The following is a 20,640-nucleotide window of genomic DNA, read 5'->3' as shown; positions in this document are numbered from 1 at the left end:
TCACCATGCGTCATTTTACGCACGGACGAGTGGGGCCCACCCCGCACCCCAACGAGAAAATGCTGCCCATGGTTTTATGAAAAGGAAAATCGCATTTTATCAATCTATTCATGTTTTTTGAGGATGTACCTTGCAGGGTAGATATTCAAGAGCCAGTGGATGTATTACATTTGGATTTTCAAAAGAAAATTGATACAAGTGCCACACAAGATAAGGGTTCATAGGATTAGGAAGAATATATCAACATGGATAGAGGATTGGTTAAAGGATATTAAACAGTAGGTTCATTTTCAGGTTAACAGACTGATTGCTGAGATGAGGGTATGGTCCTGTGAGGAGAGGTTGAGTAGAATATGCCTAGATACCCTGGGGAGTTTAGAAAAACATGAGGTGATCTCATTGAAACATTATATTCTGAGGGGGCTTTACAGGGTAGAGGCAGTTTCCATGGCTGGAGAGTCTAGGGCTGGTGAACGTTGGATAAGAGGGCTGGCCATTTAGGACCAAGATGGAGAAATTTCTCCACTTAATAGTGTTGCAAAGCTTTACCCAAGTAGTGGTGTTCAGCCAGAGTATATTCAAGATTAAGATCAATAGATTTGTGCACTAAAGGAGTGAAGAGATATGGGGATTGGATGGAAATGTGGAGTTGAGGTTGAAGATCAGCCATAATCTTATTGAAGGGCAGAGAAGTCTTGAGGGTCGTATGGCCTGCTGCTACTTCTTATGTTCTTCATGTAAACTTGCAATGACTGGAGATCACCAATGGTCACCCAGTCAGTATACAGCACATTTTTAGCATCTGATATGACTCTACTGGTTCTCAATTTAAAAGTGCAAAGCCCAAAACGGATAAAGCTTTCCCCATGAGTTACACCTTGCAAACAAAACTGTTCATTCTCAAGCCTCTGGTCCTCAACATATCAGGAATACCACAGGAAAGCTCGAGTTCAACTATCTACGTAACAATGATCCTGCATTGAGATTCTGGCTGTGGACTGAGGCAGCAACTAACTTTCAAGGCTTGAAATAATCTGAGACACTTATATGTGGGCCTCTGCTGTCCTTTGTAGATTATATACTGTATACTGACGTAACAAAGATCCGCGTCAAAAAGTGGAATAGAGGTATAGGAAAACTGCAGACACGTAGGCTTGACATTTTCCCACATCGTGCAAGCTCGGTGGGAGCAGACAGGGGGGGACATGAAGCCGCCTGCCCCCCGCGATTGGCTTGGCACCGCAATTTCACATGGGCGGGCCAATTAAGGCCCGCTCAGCGTGGAGCACTACCTGTGTGGGGTGGGTGGGGGGAAGAGGGAGAGTGGGGTCCAGCACTCTCTTGCGCACGCGCATGAAAGAGTGCTTCAGTCTCCCTAAGGCATGGAGCCGCCTCAGTGAGATTGAAGCGCTTTTTAAAAGGAATTATTATTAGAAACATTAAAAATTTAATGAAACATGTGTCACACGAGCTGGGACATGTTTTTATTTTTCAAAAAAAAGTTTATTCAATTTGTCAAAGCTTTTGGAAACCTCATCCCACTCGTGGATGAGGTTTCCCAAAAAACATAAAGGCCGCTTGGCCTTTTCGTCTGCCCGCCAACCGTAAGGTTGGATGGGCAGTTCAAGTTAATGAGGTTACTAATGGCCTTACTAGTCCTTTTAAATTATGCAGCCGAGTCCAGCGTGCGCCCGCCAAATGAAACATCATGAGACTGCGCAATAACATCGGGACACACGCCTGACATCATCACGCATTATTTTATGTTCCAGTGTGTTGGGCCCGCCTCTGCATGCCGAATGTAAAATCCTGGCCATAGAACTAGGACTACAAGAGAACCCAGGAACATAGGTTGTGTGGGCCAAAAACCCATTATGTTGTAATTTCTATGCACATGTAGGTGCTAAATAGAACCTTAAATACTTTACACCTACTTGCTACATAACAGACTCGTGACTGAGGCGTGTGTGCAATCACATGTCAAGTAGCAGAATGGATAGCAAACTGTCTACAGAACAGAAAACATTCTTCAGTGTTAAAAATCTACTCACACTGGCAAAAAACAAAAGGTGGGAAGCAGTGCACCACAAGGGTCAGTGCTGGACCCATGGTTGTTCATGGTTTACATCAACAATTTGGACAATAGAATTGGAAGTACAATAAAAATGTACATATGACATCAGATTGGAGTAAAGTTAACGCTGCAGAAGACAGTAAAATATGAAACACGAATAAACGCGCAGAATGGGTGTGTAAATGGCAAAGCAATTCCAAAATCGATACGTTTGGGAGGAAGAACAAGGAGCTAAAGGGATATATTTGTCAGAAAAGGCTGAACAGGATGGAGTTCTGTTCTCCAGAAAAAGGAGGCTGTGGGTTGATCTAATAGAGGTCTTGAAAATTAGAGCCTAGAGGTCACAAATATAAAGAAGGGTCACCAATGTATTCAGTAGGGAACACTAGAGAAACTTCCTGATCATCCTTTGCGAGTTTGAGGAGACTGGGCCTGTATTCTCTAGAGATTTGAAGAATGGGGGGGGAGGCGGGTGGGTGCAGGGAATCTCATTCTCACAGGGCTCGACAGGGTAGATCTAGGAAAGGTGTTTCCCCTAGCTTTGGGGGGGGCGGGGTGTGTGTGTGCAAGGAGAGGGTGTGGTGTGGGTTGATAACGAGGGGACACAGTCTCATAATAAAGGGGTGGGTCGTTTAGGACTGACAGGAGGAGGAATTTCTTCACTCAGAGGCTGGTGAATCTTTGGAATTCTCTGCTGCTGCTTGCTGTGGAGGCTCAGTGTTGAGCATGTTCAAAACAGACCAAGTGATTTCTAGATATTAGGGACATAAGGGATCTGGGGACAGTGCAAAAAAAATGACTCGAGATAGATGATCAGCTATGACCTAGTGGAATGGCACAGCAGACTCAAGGGGCTGAATGGCCTACACCTAATTCATATGTTTGTATGACCATTCCAATAATTTGCCTTTAAATCAGCAACAACCAACTAATTGGAGGATATACAAACATTACACTTTACAAATCCATAAGCCAGCTCCAATGCTTCAAGCCATTTCTTACTGTTATTCTCTGTAACCACATGAGCCTTTACTTCAACTACTGGGAAAAACGAATATTATTAAAACAAGAGGGTTCACACGGAAATGCTCAGCACTCGCGTTAACACCCTTAGGAAAAGCTAAGCCATGCACACCAGGAACTATAATAAAACTTGCCATTTTGCTTTGCTAAACTGAGTCCAGGGATTTCAATCCTTGTCTTTACAGTAGCTATCTTTCGCTACATGTCTGGGTTTCCAGCCCTGCGTATATAACAGCTTCAGTAGACTTTCCAAAGGACAGGTGTGCTTTGAAACTCTTTGATCAGACTTTCAGAGATGAAAGTGAACTGACTTAAATGCTTCATAGCTCCAATTTCAGCTCCCAGATCAGCCAGCCCCATAATACGTCTCATATGTAAGGGGGAGGAGAATCTATCATCGGGCGTACAGGTCTGGGAATGTAACCATAGGCTAATCGTCACAGTCGGAGAAGTTCCGTGACAGCTGGCTGTCATCTTACTGAGTATCCTCATTATCTGCTAAGAGGCTCAACTGTCCCATGTTTTCAGTACGGTAAGACTGCTGCGTCAGACTGTTCTTCAGGATAAACTAGGCTGGGGGACCTAGCAGTCACTGTAAAAGCACGGCCAGCTTACATTCATTGTGTTACATACAAGGTTGTGTGTCACAAACGGATTTAATCTAACACAAGTTGTTTTATTGCTTATTCAATGTGCCATTTCATATCTGCAGCAGTCACAAAAGGCATGCTTTTTAATAATAGATTCAATTTGGTACTAAATATTTATCCACTTCAGCACTTCACGAATAAACAGTCTTGTGGTTATCCAATATTTAAGTATAAAAATACAGCATTTAGCACATATTGAAGATGCAAGCTTGGCTCAATGGCAAATTAGACAAATCGACGTGTTCCTAGCCTTATTCTACGCATATGTTAGAATTACGAGTCTGATGACCAACTTTAGGTCACTAAAAAGTATATTAGCCAACAGAAAAGTTGTGATGACTTCTGGACAGCTGGATTCAATGATGATTAACAAAACAACCCTCCCGTCAAAATGTTCAAAAAGCTTTGCTTAGACTGGTTTATTTAATCATTTTGTGAGAAAATAGATTTCATTGATACAGGATCTATGAAACTGGGCCTACGTATACCACATTTCGATTTAAAAGCAGAAGATATTACTCCATGGATGCTGGTTCAGAGAATAAACAGAACACTCCAATGCTATAAACCACATGTTGAAAGGAGCTTTTCTCTGAAGCAGGCTGCAGATCCATTGAGGAGTTTATATAAAACGCTGTCCATATCTGCTAACACCTGGCTTATCATGCTTTTAATATGATTTTCCCATTAATGTGAAAGCCCATGACTCAGTAGTTCCAGAGTCTGGCTACTGGGTTAATCCACAAAGCAGATTTGCCAACCTTCATCTGAATCAATTTTTTCAAATGCCATTTTTTTCCCTCACCAATTTTAAATGTCTGAACTAAGGGTTTAAATGAAGCAAAAGCATATTTTAAAACAAATTTAAATTTCTTCACTGAATTATGTTAATGACTTCTATTGAAGTTCTTACTTGAAGGCTGAAGCTTCTCTCTAAAGCCTGGGCTGCAACTGGACATTTTTACTTCAAGTGCTTTTAATCACATATGTACACTCTGAGCATGCGCTGTTTGCAGCATTTGCCAGCGTGTAACCTGTGCAACACGAGCAGTTGAATGCCAAGTGTGTCCCCTTGTCTTCAAGCCATGAATATTTATTTGCATTTTCCCCTAAAAGACTCGAGAAAACTGGAAGAAACAGAACACTCAAAGCTATTATTTCAGGCAATAGATGAACTTCAATAAATATACAGTTTGAGTGTCCTTTATCTGTAAATCCGAAAACTGAACATATCCAAAAACTGCACCTTTTTTTGTTAACCTTATCGACCTTTAGTGCGGGAAGTCTCTGACCCGAGCTGAAATTAACCTCGCTGACTGCATCTGACCTTCAGCGTGGGGAAGTCTAGTTGTTTGTCTGCACTGTTACACTTGCAATTTTTGTCACGGGTGGGAACTTAATACGGGCTACCCGTACTTATTATTCAGGGATACATCTTACTATTTTAGCCATTTTGTTTACTTTAGCCTAAGCTAGCTATTGTCTTCGGCCTAGGCCTATATGCGGTATCCGAATATTGGCATTTTCCAAAATTTGAAATGCAATCAGCCCCAAGGGTTTCGGATAAAGGATATTCAGCCTGTATAAGAACTTTGCCATCCCATTGTGAAATTCTGACATCAAAAATACATGGGAATAAAGAATTGTTGGTATTTTTTGATGTCAGAAAAGAAAACAAATAGATTTACAGAGAACGGATTTTCTTAGTCAGTGAATCTGGTTATATATTCAGTTAAATAAATCTCTCCTGAAATTTCTTGAAGCTTAATGATTTTTTAATCCTAAAAATTGAAAACTCCATAAACAATGACATTTGAGTATTCTCTGGGGTAATTTTTGTTTGTGTATGGAACTATGTGTTTATTAAAGACTGCAACAATCAGCAAGCTCTCTATCCATGCCAGGAGTTTGAGTCAGAAAGTCATGTACTCACAACAGTACATTTTCTGTCCATTCATTTTAGCAAGCAGAAAATTTACACAAGTACTTGAAAGCAAGAATGAAAAGAGACGGGGAACTGGCTCATGATTATGGTAGCGGCGGTGGGACTACCTTATTTGCAGGAACATTGGGAAATTCAAAAGGGACTAACAGTAGTAGAAATCACATTCTTCTGAGCCTTTAAGTGAAGTAACATGAACCATTATTTCAATATCAGGCGACAATGAATAGATTTACATACTCCCCATGGAGAGCTCATCCCCAGAGCATATATTGAGAATTTAGCCCAGTGCCACTCTTGCTCCAGTACCCCAGCCAGTCCCCACTTTTCCAACCATTACTTTTAATTGTTCCTTTAGAAACCAACTTCACACAGTGCTGACAATCCAATGTCAGTGCAAAACTCAACTTCAATTCACCTTATCATCTGCTTGGAAATTTGTTTCGGGGACATGAAATTGCCCTATCGCAGAGATATAACCTCATTTTAATGTACTGGAATACATAATTTAATTAATCAGACAGTGAGTGCATGTCCTCATCCATACTTAAATTCCTGTTAAAATTTCATATAGAGGGGGCACAAGTGAATTCAGGAATCGCTTTGTTCTGGATCAGAAGGATTGTAGCCTTTTCCCTGAATGCATCCAATACTGAAACAAGGGGTGATTTATATTGATCATGACGCATTTTACTTTTGTAAAATCAATGAAAGCAGATTTCGTCAAGAGAAATCTGCTCTTCAAACACCCTTCCTGCCTGGTTCAATAATCTCAGTAACCTCAAAGAGTGCTTTCCTACAACAACAGTACCAGGTGAAACATCCAAAAATTCTCAACTATAGCCATGTAGAAGAGTCTCTTGATTGTAGGGTCTACACGAACAGGAGTACTGTTGAAGGAAACAATGGACTTTGAATTTCAACTGTATTAGTTAAAAGCAAATCAAAAATGGCTTAACTAGATTTTTGGTCACAGGAAAATAAGGTTAGTGGTAAGAGTTGCTAAGATATATCCATAAAGGAGACACACACAACATAGGCAAATAAGTCGTTCCACGGACAACAAGAAAAACACATCTGCCATGACAAGTTTATTATTTTTAGTCCTGGTTTTAAGAGGAGAACGCTACTGTGGATATGAGCATCTACTGCAACACAGCATCTAACATGAGATTCAAACAGCAGTGTTTCACGACAGGCTGTTCGAAGCATATCAAAGCTGCCCACAAAGTCTCAAATTGGCTAACGCTGGTTACCATTATCCTTCCCTGATGGCCCAACTTCTGCCATTCGTGTCAAGTCATTTACCACATGTTAAGCAGTCACCTTCTTGATCCCTAGTACCTAATTCTTCCATAGGTGTAGGCTTGCATCTGGCTCTTCAAAGAAGCCCAACAGGCAAAGGTCAGTCAAGAACAATGGCTTGCATTTAAAGAGAGTTGATATTGATGTTGTGTGAAGTGAATACAGGAAAGGTTTTGATCATACAATGTCTTTCTAACCAATTATTTCTGCCAGACATCTGAAGCAGTACCATAATCCAAAAAAGTACCCCCCACCCCCTTTTTCCAGTGCAGGCTTAAAAAACAGCAGCAGACCTCTTCACAAATCCTCCAGGTACTTAAAAAAAATTAAAGTCAGATTCCTGTTGAACTGAAGTGCTAACAACATCCACATGTTACTACTTGAATGCTGGAGTGATTTTCTGTTCAAAATTCATTAGTTCTGATGTGTAATGTGTAAAATACTGCTAGTGATTCAATTCAGGACTTTCAGCATGTCACACCATCAACAACTGAGAATTATGGCACAGATGCTTTCGGGTTACATTCATTTAAAGCATTTATAAGTAAAAGGATGTATGGATTTTACTTTGGGACCAATGCTTTGTTTTTAAACAGATAGCAAAATTGTTCACAAAAGGCTATGACAGGAACAAGCTTCCGGAATCCTTATACTTAGATGCACACATATTTAGTATAAAGCCTAGATTTTCACGGAGTCATGAGACTCTACAGCTTATCCAAAATGATGTTGGGAACCTGGATCTGGAAGCTACATCCCATTTCTGTTGGATGCTATTTTGCTGCTAGAGGAATCGGGGTGGGACGTGCCTCACATTGGGGGAAAGCTGAACTCAGCAGGGTCATGTGAACTCAGTGCCGAGTTCAAGCAGACTCCATTTTTGCTGGAGCAAGAGCCTTAGCTCACAGTGCGCAAGTTATACATTTTTAGAGTAGATGTAAATGCCCAAAAAGGGCAAATAAGGCCTGTGAAATTGTCAAATAATTTAAATAGCCTACCCTTCAGAAATTGAAAATAACAGCCTGGCTGTGTCAGAATTGAAAAAAAATTGCGCTTGCAATTTCAATAGCTGTTTGTTGACATAACCTTAAGTGCATTCATTATAACATTATTATTGCTTGACTGCTTCCACAAACTATCACCACCACAATGGGGGCAGGTGGGGAGGGGACATTAAGTTCATTTTCATTGACAGCTCAAGTTATGAAAGGATTAGCTGTCTTTGATTGGGGTTATGAACAGTTTTTAAGGAATAAGTACTTGAGGGGAATTAAATGGGCTTCTGTGAATGAGCTTTAAGTGAAGTCTGTAATAGATATTTAGAACTATTTTATTTCATGACAGCATGGCTCCTGAGGTCTGCCAATGGTGGATACTGGGTGATTTGGCAAGGGTGCAGTGAGAATTTATTCTAGCGACCCAGGGTAAGGCTCTCGGGACCCTGGTTCGAATCCCATCATGGCAGATGGCGAAACTTGAATTCAAGAAAAATCTGGAATTAAAATTCTGTTGATGACCACGAAACCATTGCCAATTGTTGCAAAAACCCCACCTGGTTCACTAATGTCCTTTAGGGAAGGAAATCTGCCTGGTCTGGCCTACATGTGACTCCAGACCCACAGCAATGTGGTTGACTCTTAAATGCCCTCTAAACAAGGGCAATTAGGAGTGGGAAATAAATGTTGGCCTAGCCATCCACGAACGATTAGAAAAAAAATTCTAGAAATCATTAACTGAAGACGATCTTTATAGCACATCTTGTTCCTTGCACGGTTACACTGTAAGAAAATTCAAAGAAAGCCCCACAATAAGTGGAAGCTGTTCAATTGGCATTAGCAACAGATTGGTTTTGTTGCAGAGCTGTGTAAGGATGTGGAGCTATAGGAAAAGAAACAAAGTGCTGGAAAAACTCAACAGGTCTGGCAGCATCTGCGGAGAGAGAAAAACAGTTGAAGTTGTGTCCAATAGGACTCTTCTTCGGAACTCAGGAATTTGGGAACTGTGGGGCCTGAGGATTTGACTGATTAAAGTGACCAACAGAATCATAAAAGCACCAAAATATATGCTAACTCTGTCCTTCAGTGTATGACTAAAAATGCCCAGCTTTGGCTCAGTGCCGGGTCCTTTAAAATCTACTCCCTACAAAAGGGCCCACACTTTCCACATGACCTCCACGACTTGACAGAATACAATGAAATAGCTTAAAAGCTCGGAGAATTTTAAGCTGGAGTTACACCCATTGCCACTCTAGGCTAGTGTTTCTGCCATTTTTCACATGGGCTCAGAAGTCCATTTACCCAAAGGAACCCTTGCCCACAAGACTGAGCATGCTCTTGAGCAAATGTCAGGTTTCTGCCTGTTGTGCCCGCTCTGAGGTGTTTATTCATCTCACTGAGGATGGATTGATCAGAGAATCACGTCCTTTAGCTGCAGTGATCAGCAGTCAGTTGAAGCCTCACTCATGTCTATTCCCATACTAATGCTACAATTACTCTACCTCTTGGAGTCCATCGGCATTGGTTCTAGTCAATGATTGATTATGATCGACTGTACTGTACGATTGCATTGATTCATGAGAAATTTTACATTTGTGTTTATGCTAATTAGATTGAGCAGGAACTTGGGCACAACTTCACCTTGAATAAAACACATGCTGCTGACTGCTTCCCTTGTGGAAAACACCAAGCGGAAAACACCAAGCAAAGGAGATGTAAAACCCAGTTGCAGCCAGAACCTTGTATCATATTTAACTCAATACAAAGGTTTCATGTTTCACTGCCCCACAGTTCCCAAACCTTGAAGAGATAGATAGATATATACATACATACACACGCACACTATATACACATACATACATACATATATTGATACACCATTCTACATTATCATTGGATAACTTTCCTGTATTACTAAATCTCTACCTTTACATATAATCATCCAGTTCATGCTTCCACAGAAGCCCAGATGCCTTACAGCATCCAATTGCCTCTTTAATCATTTCCCCCTCCACTGTACAGGAGTTCCAGTTACTAATCACTCTGTGGAGATGTTTCCAGACACCAGTCCCGAACTGGCTTTTTACTAGTTTTTACCCAGTGCCTCCTATACTATAGTCAGTCTGACTTGAAATAGTGTTCAGGATTAACCTTTCCCATTCCACTCAGTGCCCTACATATCTGTTCAAGGTCTGTTGCGTGCTTATTTCAAAATACAAGCACTTGTAAGGAGTTTGGTGCATTTCCGAAGTGCTGAGCAAAGTTCATTAGTGTAGCAGGGCCTTCAGGAGGGGGACACTTTCATGTTATTCAATCAATGTTAAAACGTATATAAATTCTGAAGGTTAAAAAAACTGTAATGTCCTATTTTTGTTCATTTTCCAAGCGGATTCTTCCCCCCTCCCCCCTCTTCTTGCAATAGAACCTGTTCCTAAATTCTTCCCTACGCTGCTGGAGGCAGACGAGGAAGGTTTTCACCTTTATTACATTATATTTTATTGGATCAGTTTAAAAACTATTTTCAACAGGTGTAAGTTCCTCAGGGCAAACATAAGTGTCTCTGACTAGAAAAAGGAATAGGACATTAACCGACTGACTGACAGAAGAATTATTAAGTTGCAGCCTGGATAAACTAGTTAAACAGCAACTACTAGCTAATCCTAGTAATTCCTGTGTTTTGACACAGTGAAACACTGGTGCCTGTAATGGTGGAAACCTGCATTCTGCTCAGAATTCATTTACACAAGCTGTGCCGTTAAAAGGTGGCTCTAATTGGACAATAGAAGCTGCTCTATATGAAAGTAAAATTTGGAGGAGGAAGTCGCTCATAGACAGCACCTGTGCACACCCTGCAATTGGTCAATTTTATTATTTTTCATTCACGAGATGTGGGCTTTGCTGACTGGGCCAGCATTTATTGCCCATCCCTAACGGCCCTTGAGAAGGTGTTGGTGAGCTGCCTTCTTGAGGCACTGCAGTCCATGTGGTGTAGGTATACCCGGAGTGCTTCTAGGAAGGGATTTCCAGGATTTTGACCCAGTGACAGTGAAGGAACGATGATATATTTCCAAGTCAGGATGGTGAGTGACTTGGAGGGCGACCTCCAGGTAGTTTTCCCATTTATCTGCTGCCCTTGTCCTTCTAGGTGTTGGTGGTCGTGGGTTTGGAAGGTGCTGTCTAAGGAGCCTTGGTGAATTCCTGCAGTGCATTTTGTAGCTGGGAAACGCTGCTGCCACTGTGCGTCGGTGGTGGAGGGAGTGAATGTTTGTGTATGTGGTGCCAATCAAGCAGGCTGCTTTGTCTTGGATGGTGTCCAGCTTCTTCAGTGTTGTGGGAGCTGCACTCATCCAGGCAAGTGGGGAGTATTCCATCACAATCCTGACTAGTACCTTGCAGATGGTAGACAGGGTTTGGGGAGTCAGGAGGTGAGTAAGTAGTTACACAATTCCTAGCCTCTGACCTGCTCTTATCGCAGCAGTATTTATGTGGCTAGTCCAGTTCAATTTCTGGTCAATGATAACTCCCAGGATGTTGATAGTGGGGGATTCAGTGACGGTAATGCCAATGAACTTCAAGGGGTGGGTGGTTGCATTCTCTCTTGTTGGAGATGGTCATTGCCTTACACTTGGGTGGCACGAATGTTACATGCCAATTGCCAGCCCAAGACTGAATATTGCCCAGGTTTTGCTGCATTTGGTAATGGACTGATTCAGTATCTGAGGAGTTGCAAATGGTGAACATTGTGCAACCATCAGCAAACATCCCCACTTCTGACCTTAGGATGGAACAAAGGTCATTGATGAAGCAGCTGAAGATGGTTGGGCTGAAGACGCAACCCTGAGGAACTCCTGCCATGATGTCCTGGAGCTGACATGAGTGACTGCCAACAACCACAACAAAATCTTTCCCATTTAGCACAGTGGTGGTGCCACACAACACAATGGAGGATATCCTCAATGTGAAGGCAGGACTTTGTCTCCACAATGACTGTGCAGTGGTCACCCCTACCGATACTGTCATGGACAGATGCATCTGCAGCAGGCAGGTTGGCGAGGATGAGGTCGAGTATGTTTTTTCCTCTTGTTGGTTCCCTCAACACCTGTTGCAGACCCAGTCTAACAGCTATGTCATTTAGGACTTGGCCAGCTCGGTGCTACGGAGCCACTCTTGGTAATGGACATTGAATTCCCCCAGCCAGAGCACATTTTGCACCTTTGTCACCCTCAGTGCTTCCTCCAAATGATGTTCAACATGGAAGAGCTCCGATTCTCTCAGCAGGTTTCCTTGCCCACGTTTGACCTGATGCCATGAGACTTCATGGGGTCCGGAGTCGGTGTTGAGGGCTCCCAGGGCAACTCCCTCCCAGCTGTATACCACTGTGCCACCACCTCTGCTGGGTCCATCCTGTTGGTTGGACAGGACATACCCAGGGATGGTGATGGTGGAGTCTGGGACATTATCCGCAAGGTATGACTCTGAGGATGACTATGTCAGGCTGTTGCTTGACTAGTCTGTGAGGCAGCTTTCCCAATTTTGGCACTAGCCCCCAGGTGTTAGCAAGGAGGACTTTGCAGGGTCAACAGGGCTGCGATTGCCCTTGCCTTTTCTGGTGCCTAAGCCAATGCGGGGTGGTCCGTCCAGTTTCATTCCTTTTTTGTGACTTTATAGCGGTTTGTGACAACCGAGTGGCTTACTAGGCCATTTCAGAGGGCATTTAAAAGAGTCAACCACCTACAGATACAGAGTGGCACTGGTTGACACCAGGAAGCAGAACACATAGCACCTCGTTCCAGATTCTCAGATCAATCCATTATCCATGCCCTGCAGATGCAGTGATCAGCAGTCAGGTGAAGCCTCACCCAGGTCTGCTTTTCACCCTAATGCTTTAGTTTACTTTACATCTTTAGGCTCATTAGCATTGTCATGTTCTAGTCAATAATTGATTAAAGCCAATGATGTTGCACAATCGCATTGATGCATGATAGATTTTACATTCGAGCTAACACTAACAAGATTGAGCAGAAATTTGGGCATAGTTTCACCTCAAAAAAAACCTTTCAATTAGAGAGTTACAAACAAAGGGATTCTAAACAGGAGGCTGTTAATGTTATGCATTGTTAAGGTTAAAGATAAACAGGTCGAGGGCACTGACTATTATATATGCTGATGACGCTTAATCAAAAGGGACTTGGCCAGATGGCCCTGGAGAGGGAGCACACGGTGTCCGCTGGTACTCTCCGGGCCTTCTGTTAGCAGTGGACACCGTGGGGGGCTGGGGTGCATCATCACCCCCCAGAAATAATACTTTGTTTGATCGCGATCGGCTCCACGCCGCCATTTTAGGCGGGCGGGCCAATTAAGGTCTGCCCAGCATAATGCACAGCCGGTAGTGCTCAGCACTACCTGTGCGGGCGGTGGGGGGGTGGTTGGGGTGGGGGGAGGAGGGAGAGTCGGGGCCAGCTCGAGTGCAGCAATCTCTCTGAGGCTGGAGCTGCCTCAGGGAGAATGAATGAATGAATATTAAAATAAATGAAAGAAATGATTTAAACATTTATTTAAATGTCCCCTCATGTGACTCTGTCATATTTATTTAATAAAAGCTTCAGGAAACCTCATCCCGCTTGTGAATGAGGTTTCCTGAAAACTGTGAAGGCTGCTTAGATTTTTTGCCTGCCCGCCAACCTTAAGGTTAGATGGGCAACGTTCACAAGTAGGTCAATTAATTTCTTAATGGCCTTAATAGGCTGTTTAACATTTCGACTGGTGCGTGGCCAAACGAAATATTGCAATGGCGCACGTTGTCGGGATGCACGCCCAACATCATCGTGCGTCATTTCACGCATCAGCATGTCGGGCCCATCCCTGCACGCCGACTGGAAAATTCTGCCCATGTTTTTGTTTTAGTTACAGTGCCCCACTAGGGGCTGTCACCCCCTCTGATTTATTGATTTTTTTAGCTTCCTTTAATGATTTTTTTGTGTTTCTCAAAAGGGTATGAAAAAGGGACTGGATACACTTATGTAGTATTGTTTTAGTTACAGTGTCCTTTAAGGGATTGTTAGTTAATTTCTTTGGTTTTAGCTTACTCAACAATGTATAAAAAGGGACTTCTGGGACACCGGGGTGGTTGGTAGGTAAGGAGGCAGAGATATGTAATATGTAATGCTGCATTCTTCGAATAAACCTACCATAAAGAAAATGATCTGTTTCCAGTTTCATACTTCACCTGGCTGGGATCCAGAGAGAAGGAAAGAAATAATGAAAAAAACAGTTTCACTATTCCCTTATTCTTCCATGGGATGTGAGCATCACTAGCAAACCCAGCAATTGTTCCTCATCCCTAATTGCCCTTGAACTGAGAGCAATCAAGAGTCAACCACATTGCTGTGGGTCTGGAGTCACTTGCTGCCAGACCAGGTAATGATTTCCTATCCTAAAAGGACACCAGTGAACCAGATGGGTATTTACAACAATTGGCAATGGTTCCATAGTCAGCATTAGTGACTGACCTTAAATTCAATTAATAAATCTGGAATATAAATTCCACCAGCTGCCATGGTGGGATTTGAACCCATTTCCCCACAGCATTAACCTGGGTCTCTGGATTACTAGCCCAGTGACATTACCATTATGCCACCATCTCCCCCAATTACCAACACAATTTATTATTTCTGCTCTTATTGAAGAAAAAAAAATTTGGGCTTATTGGGAAACGAAAATTCGCCTGACACTTCCCTCACCATTTCAAAATGGCCTTGCAATTGGCCCAAGCATGAGTTCAGAAGGGACCTCCTGGAACCAACAACCATTTAGCACACACAGGACATGTCAGCGTACTTACCTTGAATTTGTTTGAATCAAGGAAGAATATGGTGAATGTTAGTTACCTGGTTCAGAGTCCAGACTCCCAAACTCATCCGAGTGAGATTTCTCCCAAGACTCTGCAGCTGGTACATTACTTCATCCACCAGTTTTCAAGAAAAGAAACATCTTACAAGGCAGTATACATCTAAATGTCAATCGTCAAACATGAACAGGCAATTATCAAGCTCACTACGCAAAACACCATTACATTAAACAGGCCTGACAAAACAAGCATAACTTAACTTTGCTCAGTTTAAACTCAGAATAGTCAGTATTCCTTTATTTTTGAGCCAAAACAGAGGCCATGCCAATAATTCAGGTTTGGGGCAGACTTGATCAATAGTCTGGATCACTTCAGTGTGTTATAGTCCAGTGTAATGGGCTCCAACAGGAAGGTTCTCTTTAATGTGGCATATCATTTAGGAATTCCCTAACTGTACAAGATTATGCAGAATGTTTTAACTCGCAGTGAGTGCATAAAATGCATCCAGCTACAGAATAAAATGTCACCTTAGCTGCATAATTCACACGCTCATGTCTGCAAATCCTAGAAGCTTGCATGCAGATGTGATTTACACACTGGATTCAGAAGATCTCAACTTGGTCACAACCATAAAGCCTGGAAAAGTTTGGCTCTGGAGTGAATCCAGAGCTGATGCTCTGCAAATATGGGCCTGGAGTCACGTTATTGGATTCAAAGTCAGCTGTAAACTTCCAGGCAAAAATGGTTACTCATATAAATTCATATCCACAGTTCATTAAGCTTTACACAGCAACAAAAAGGTAAGTTTTGGTTAAATTCCTCATCTTGAAGAAAAGACCTGGGACTGGGGGCAGCTGCTGTTTCTCACTGGTGTCTGGGAACTTGGCAGTAGGCTAGAAACTGTACTGTCCACACATTCACCCTTCAAACACATGAGCTTTCAACTTGGGACCCCAGGCCTTCAATGATCTATTATTAGAAGTTTCCAGAAGGTCCAAGATCATCTGATTTCTGCCAATCTGTCATCGCATTTCTGACTTTTTCTGTGTCTGTTGACTAATTAATATTGTTTCAGACAGAACGACAATAAAAAAATATATATTTTCTACAATATATAGCACGTTTTCCATTAACTGATGCACTCTTTCAAAATGTTCCTATAAAGGAGCCCTGGAAGTAGGTCAATGGTGAGAATATTTACAAGGGGTGCATGACAGAAAAAATATGAAAAATCAGTGCTCTGACACGCAGACAGCCAAGCACCAAGCTACACTTGGAACATTCCTAATGCCCTCTTCATTTAAATTATTCAAAAACTTTAAGCACCTTTGAGCGGCCACAGTGGCCCAGATCTTCCAGTCTCCAGGTCATCAGAAGCTGGACGTAAGAACTGAGAAGCGCTCTGGGACCCAGGACACTCCACAAATTGTCTCCTACTCTGAGCTAGAGTTGGAAGCTTCAGACAGTTCCGTTGGACTTAACCAAATACTTACCGTAGGAAACGTTAGCCAGAAAAATCCTAGTCTAACTCCAGATAACTACAGAATTGATCTCCCAAAATCACTCACACTGATCCCACCACCGCACCCCCGGTCCTCCCTCAGCCACTCCCCCCACTCCCCCACCCAACCCACCTACCTCACCCACCTTCCCAATTCACTCATTTATCCATTCACCTAATAATAACATTCACACCGGATTTTTAAATTTATCACGTGGCAGCTAGTGCTATAAAAAGGGGCCGTGTCCCATCTTCCCCCTGACACTACAGTGCTGCGATGGAGCTCGCCAATGGATGCTGCATTCCGCATTTCTGGAGAAGCCGGGCTCGGAAGACCCGGCGAGAAATGCAGAGCAGCATCGGGGCGTGGAAAAGTTCAAGAGCAGTGGCAATCCGAAGGTGACTGCTGCTTTGCAGGTGATCCGGGCCAATATTTCTTCTAAAATTGACATTCTACAGATCTTCCAGCCTGGGGGTTTAACTTAAGTTTATTATTTAGCATTTTATATATTCCTCAAGGAAGTCTGCATTTAACATTCCTCTGTCCAGATTGTAGAACTTGAGCTTCACAGTGCTCATTCTTTCAAAAAAAAACAAACTTTTTTTCATTTGTTAACTTCTTCTCAGTTTCCTCTCCCAATGTATCCACAGAAGCAGCTACAACTACTATGCTATCTAAGCAGTCTATTTAAAAGGCTCCATTCTCTATAGTGAAATAGAAAGCCAGTAATGCTAATGACGCTGCTGGGATGGTCCTCCAATCACTATTACTACACTAGATTAGTCGGTCTTACCTAGCTTGAGACAACCAACCCTGTGCTGGGAATACTAAAGGTAATCGTAATAAGCAGTCAGGCTGGAGGCTTACAGCTGATACTATAAACAGATACAAGTATTGGTATTAACTTCTGTACAGAAATCCTGTAACTGGAACAAGGTGCAAAGGCAGCAGAAGAGCTCAGTGGAGAGCAGAGATGCGCATTTGTGTCACATTAGGTGCAGCAGCATTACTTCTAACTAGTAAAATCAAAGCAGGTTTCCTACAGTGATGGCACATAGTTACTGCAATATATGTATGCCATTGTCTGTTTTGCAGTGCTGTAGATTACAATATGTTTTATCACATCAAATCCTATGCACATTTGTAGCCTATCAAGAGATAACATTCAACTTTGACTATCCTCTTCAAAATGCCTCCATTTATGTAGAACCAACTAGAAACTAGACTTGGCAAGTCAGTCAGCATAATAAATGTCACTTTTAATGCTCTTCAGTCTATTTTCATTTTGCTGATGGTGTTCTAGTCTGAAGCCCACTCACCTTCTCATTACAAGGGAAAGTTTGACTTACCGATACAGGCGTGGACTCTGACCGAGAGCTGTGTCCTCAGGATCATGCTGTGCTTCTTTCCCCTCCTAAAAATAGAAAGAGCATTTAGGTTGGAGGAAATAACTTTCAAAACCCAAAGAGCTGTAGGCAGCATTATATTTCATACAGAATCTCAATTAATCTGAAGTTTGCTACCTGGGCCAATTCCTAACAGTCTGCAGCATGGGGTGAAGAAAATCAAATTCAGCCGAGAAAAACCCTTCTGCAAGCTACTCATTTGTGGGGTTCACCAACTCCAATTCAGGTGCAGTAGAAAAGTTCTCAAATCAGTTCACAGCTTTCCAAAGAAGGTATTCCAGAAACATACCCTATCTAATCCTGCTATATTATATTCCAGTTCCTATCCTCAGCTTGGCATTCTCATTGGTCCTGACCTATCTTATTGCACACAACATTTGACCACTTTTACCTGTACTTGCATCCCTCAATCTGGTTTGCAACCAGAAACCCAGCAGGTTTATCCAGCGAGTGACTGTGCACATTCGGAGTTAGGTTAAAAAAAAACAACATGGCAATATTGACATCCCTAGCCTCCCGTGAATGTATAACCTGTTAATGTGGCCACTTGGGTTGGATACCAGAGAAAGTGTATCGGGGGCCTGTAGAGCTACACAGAATTAATACTTGCTAGAGCAGTATATCTGGAATTGCAGCTTCTATACTTACTTCTGTTCAATCCAATGGCTCATTTAGTCTGATTCAGAGCTCATAAAAATCAATAAATTGGTTCACAACAGTATTAAATAAATTCCTTTGAAAAAAAATTGCACTCAGTGATGGTCAGTTATTCGCCTTAGATGAACCCAATTCCGAAAGAAATTCCTAGTACTTTACATCTGATTGTTTGGTAAATTTGAATGAATGAAATGATTATTAATCCACTAGCAATCATAGACAAGACTACGCAGCAAGAGCATAGGTAATATATCACAGATGGATGAACAGATTAGATATTTATATACAACTCAATGTAGAAGCTAGCTAGTTGATGAATGTACCCCTCACAAATGAAAAGGGCACATTAATTTAAATACCAGTATGTGCAATCAGTTTCTCTCTCAACCTTTCAATTAGGTTTCTGCCTTGCGATCACTGCCAGCTATCCACTTCTCAATTCCACCCTTGTGAAGGAACAATGGTAGCACACAGACACCAGTACAAAGCCTATAATTAGGCAACTATCCCACTGTTCTATAGTGCTTAAGTTACTTATATAATACCGCCCAGTATATCATGCATCATTGCAAGAGGAAGGCAAAAGAGTGTTTACACACTTTGCTAGCAACCAAAGCTTTTGCCAAGGCAAGTTCTTTACATGAAAAGGATTGAATAAAAATGCATTGCAGTCTTTACACAGATGGATCCAAGGGGCATCAAGAGTCTGAAAATAACAGCGCAATACATACGTGACATGTCCAATCAACATTCTAACACCGGTGTGAAGCTATTTACATTGCTCCTATTTGCTGACTCCTATCCATTGGTCAATTTGATGCCAGTGCACCAATCTCCTACCTTCAGGAGAGGCAAAAATCCAAAAAACTGGTTGTCAATTCTAGGAAAGTTTTGCTTAAAGTTCTTCCCCCATTCCATTCAATTGATCAGACAAACCCGGGAACTCCATGCGCTATTCCAGAAAAATCCAATCCCTTCCCATTTTCTTGGAAGGACAACAAGGAATCGGTTCTACAATTTCTTTCCCAATCCTTTTCTGTGACAAGCAAAACATGTACACGTCCTATCTTCCCACCTGCCTCCTCAGCTGCTATGGGTTCCCTACTTCTGCACCAACCTCTCACCTCAAAACACACAAGAAATTTGCAGGGTGGCATTCCTTTAATCAACTTAAACACATGGATCGCTCCAGGGGATCAAGTTTATGTTCACGACTGAGTCATCTTCATCTTCGGCCAGCAATTTGCTGTTTTCTGCATCTTCCGTCAGAGTTAAAGAGGAACTAGCTTACTTTGGCAACGGCATTCCAATGTTCCAATTTAACCTTCAGGCAACAGTCAATGATCATTGCAATATTTTTCTCCCTCTCTTACCTTTAACTGATGCCCACTTAAGCTGTAATACATACCCTATTGCAAGTACCTACTCCATTACTCCATGCTTTGCTACAAATGTCGAATCTCAAGATTCATATGTTTTAGGAGTATAACTTAGCTTAGAGATTGACATTTTCAAATGTAAAATAAATGAAAACACCTGCTTTGATAAGCTGGTAAACAGCCCTAAAGTAATTGCAATTCAAAGAGTGGCCCACTTATAAGATTATAGGGGGAATTATTGGAAATTGATTAATGAGCTACCTTTGAGCTTCTTGGTGGAGACAGGGTGCCCACAGCTGTCTCAATAAAAGGGATTTAAAATTATTCATACGGTTTCCCAGGACAAAGAGAAGGTTTTTGAATTATTGATATTTAGCTTAAATCTCTATCTAGGATATGCCAGGTGTGCTATGACGCCTTGGGGATAGATTTCAGAGAGTTTTTTTCTTTGGTTTTAGGTTTAATCTGAATGATTCCACACAGAAACACAGTCAGTTGGAGCCTGGTCCAGAGCAATTTGGAGGAGGCGGAGAGACAATCTGCCAGAAGCTGTGGACCAGGAGCAGAGGGCTCTCAGGAACAAGGGGTGTTTGATTTGGCATCAAAGCAAGAATGCAGTGAGGCCTATGCTTCAGCTGGGGAGTCCACAATCCTAAGGTGTTGCAGGAGAGTTGGACGGCTCACCTAGCCCGGATGCAAGTGGAAGGACCCCAACAAATCTCATACCTTCTAGAAAATAGAAAAACTGGAGGAGAATCAAAATGAATTCCTGAGATCTGTGGCATACATTGGTTTGGCCCCAGCAGAAAAGTGAAGGATGCCTCAAGATCCTAGAAAGCATAGGACAACTCTTGGGCTGT

The 20,640-nt window shown here is 42.2% G+C and overlaps 1 protein-coding gene across 6 annotated transcripts in view; it reads right to left on the bottom strand.

Annotated features, from left to right (window-relative positions):
- The window catches only part of LOC121275666 (FH1/FH2 domain-containing protein 3-like), a 592,370-nt gene that overhangs the window by 510,414 nt on the left and 61,316 nt on the right, over positions 1 to 20,640 (bottom strand). For all 6 annotated transcript variants that reach the window (XM_041183184.1, XM_041183185.1, XM_041183186.1 and 3 more), the window contains exon 3: positions 17,688 to 17,752. In XM_041183184.1, the coding sequence (XP_041039118.1) occupies positions 17,688 to 17,752 (65 nt within the window). The remainder of the gene's footprint in view (positions 1 to 17,687; positions 17,753 to 20,640) is intronic.

This window comes from Carcharodon carcharias, chromosome 3, assembly GCF_017639515.1.
Source record: "Carcharodon carcharias isolate sCarCar2 chromosome 3, sCarCar2.pri, whole genome shotgun sequence".
Lineage (NCBI taxonomy): Eukaryota > Metazoa > Chordata > Chondrichthyes > Lamniformes > Lamnidae > Carcharodon > Carcharodon carcharias.
This window is presented reverse-complemented; position numbering and strand designations above follow the sequence as displayed.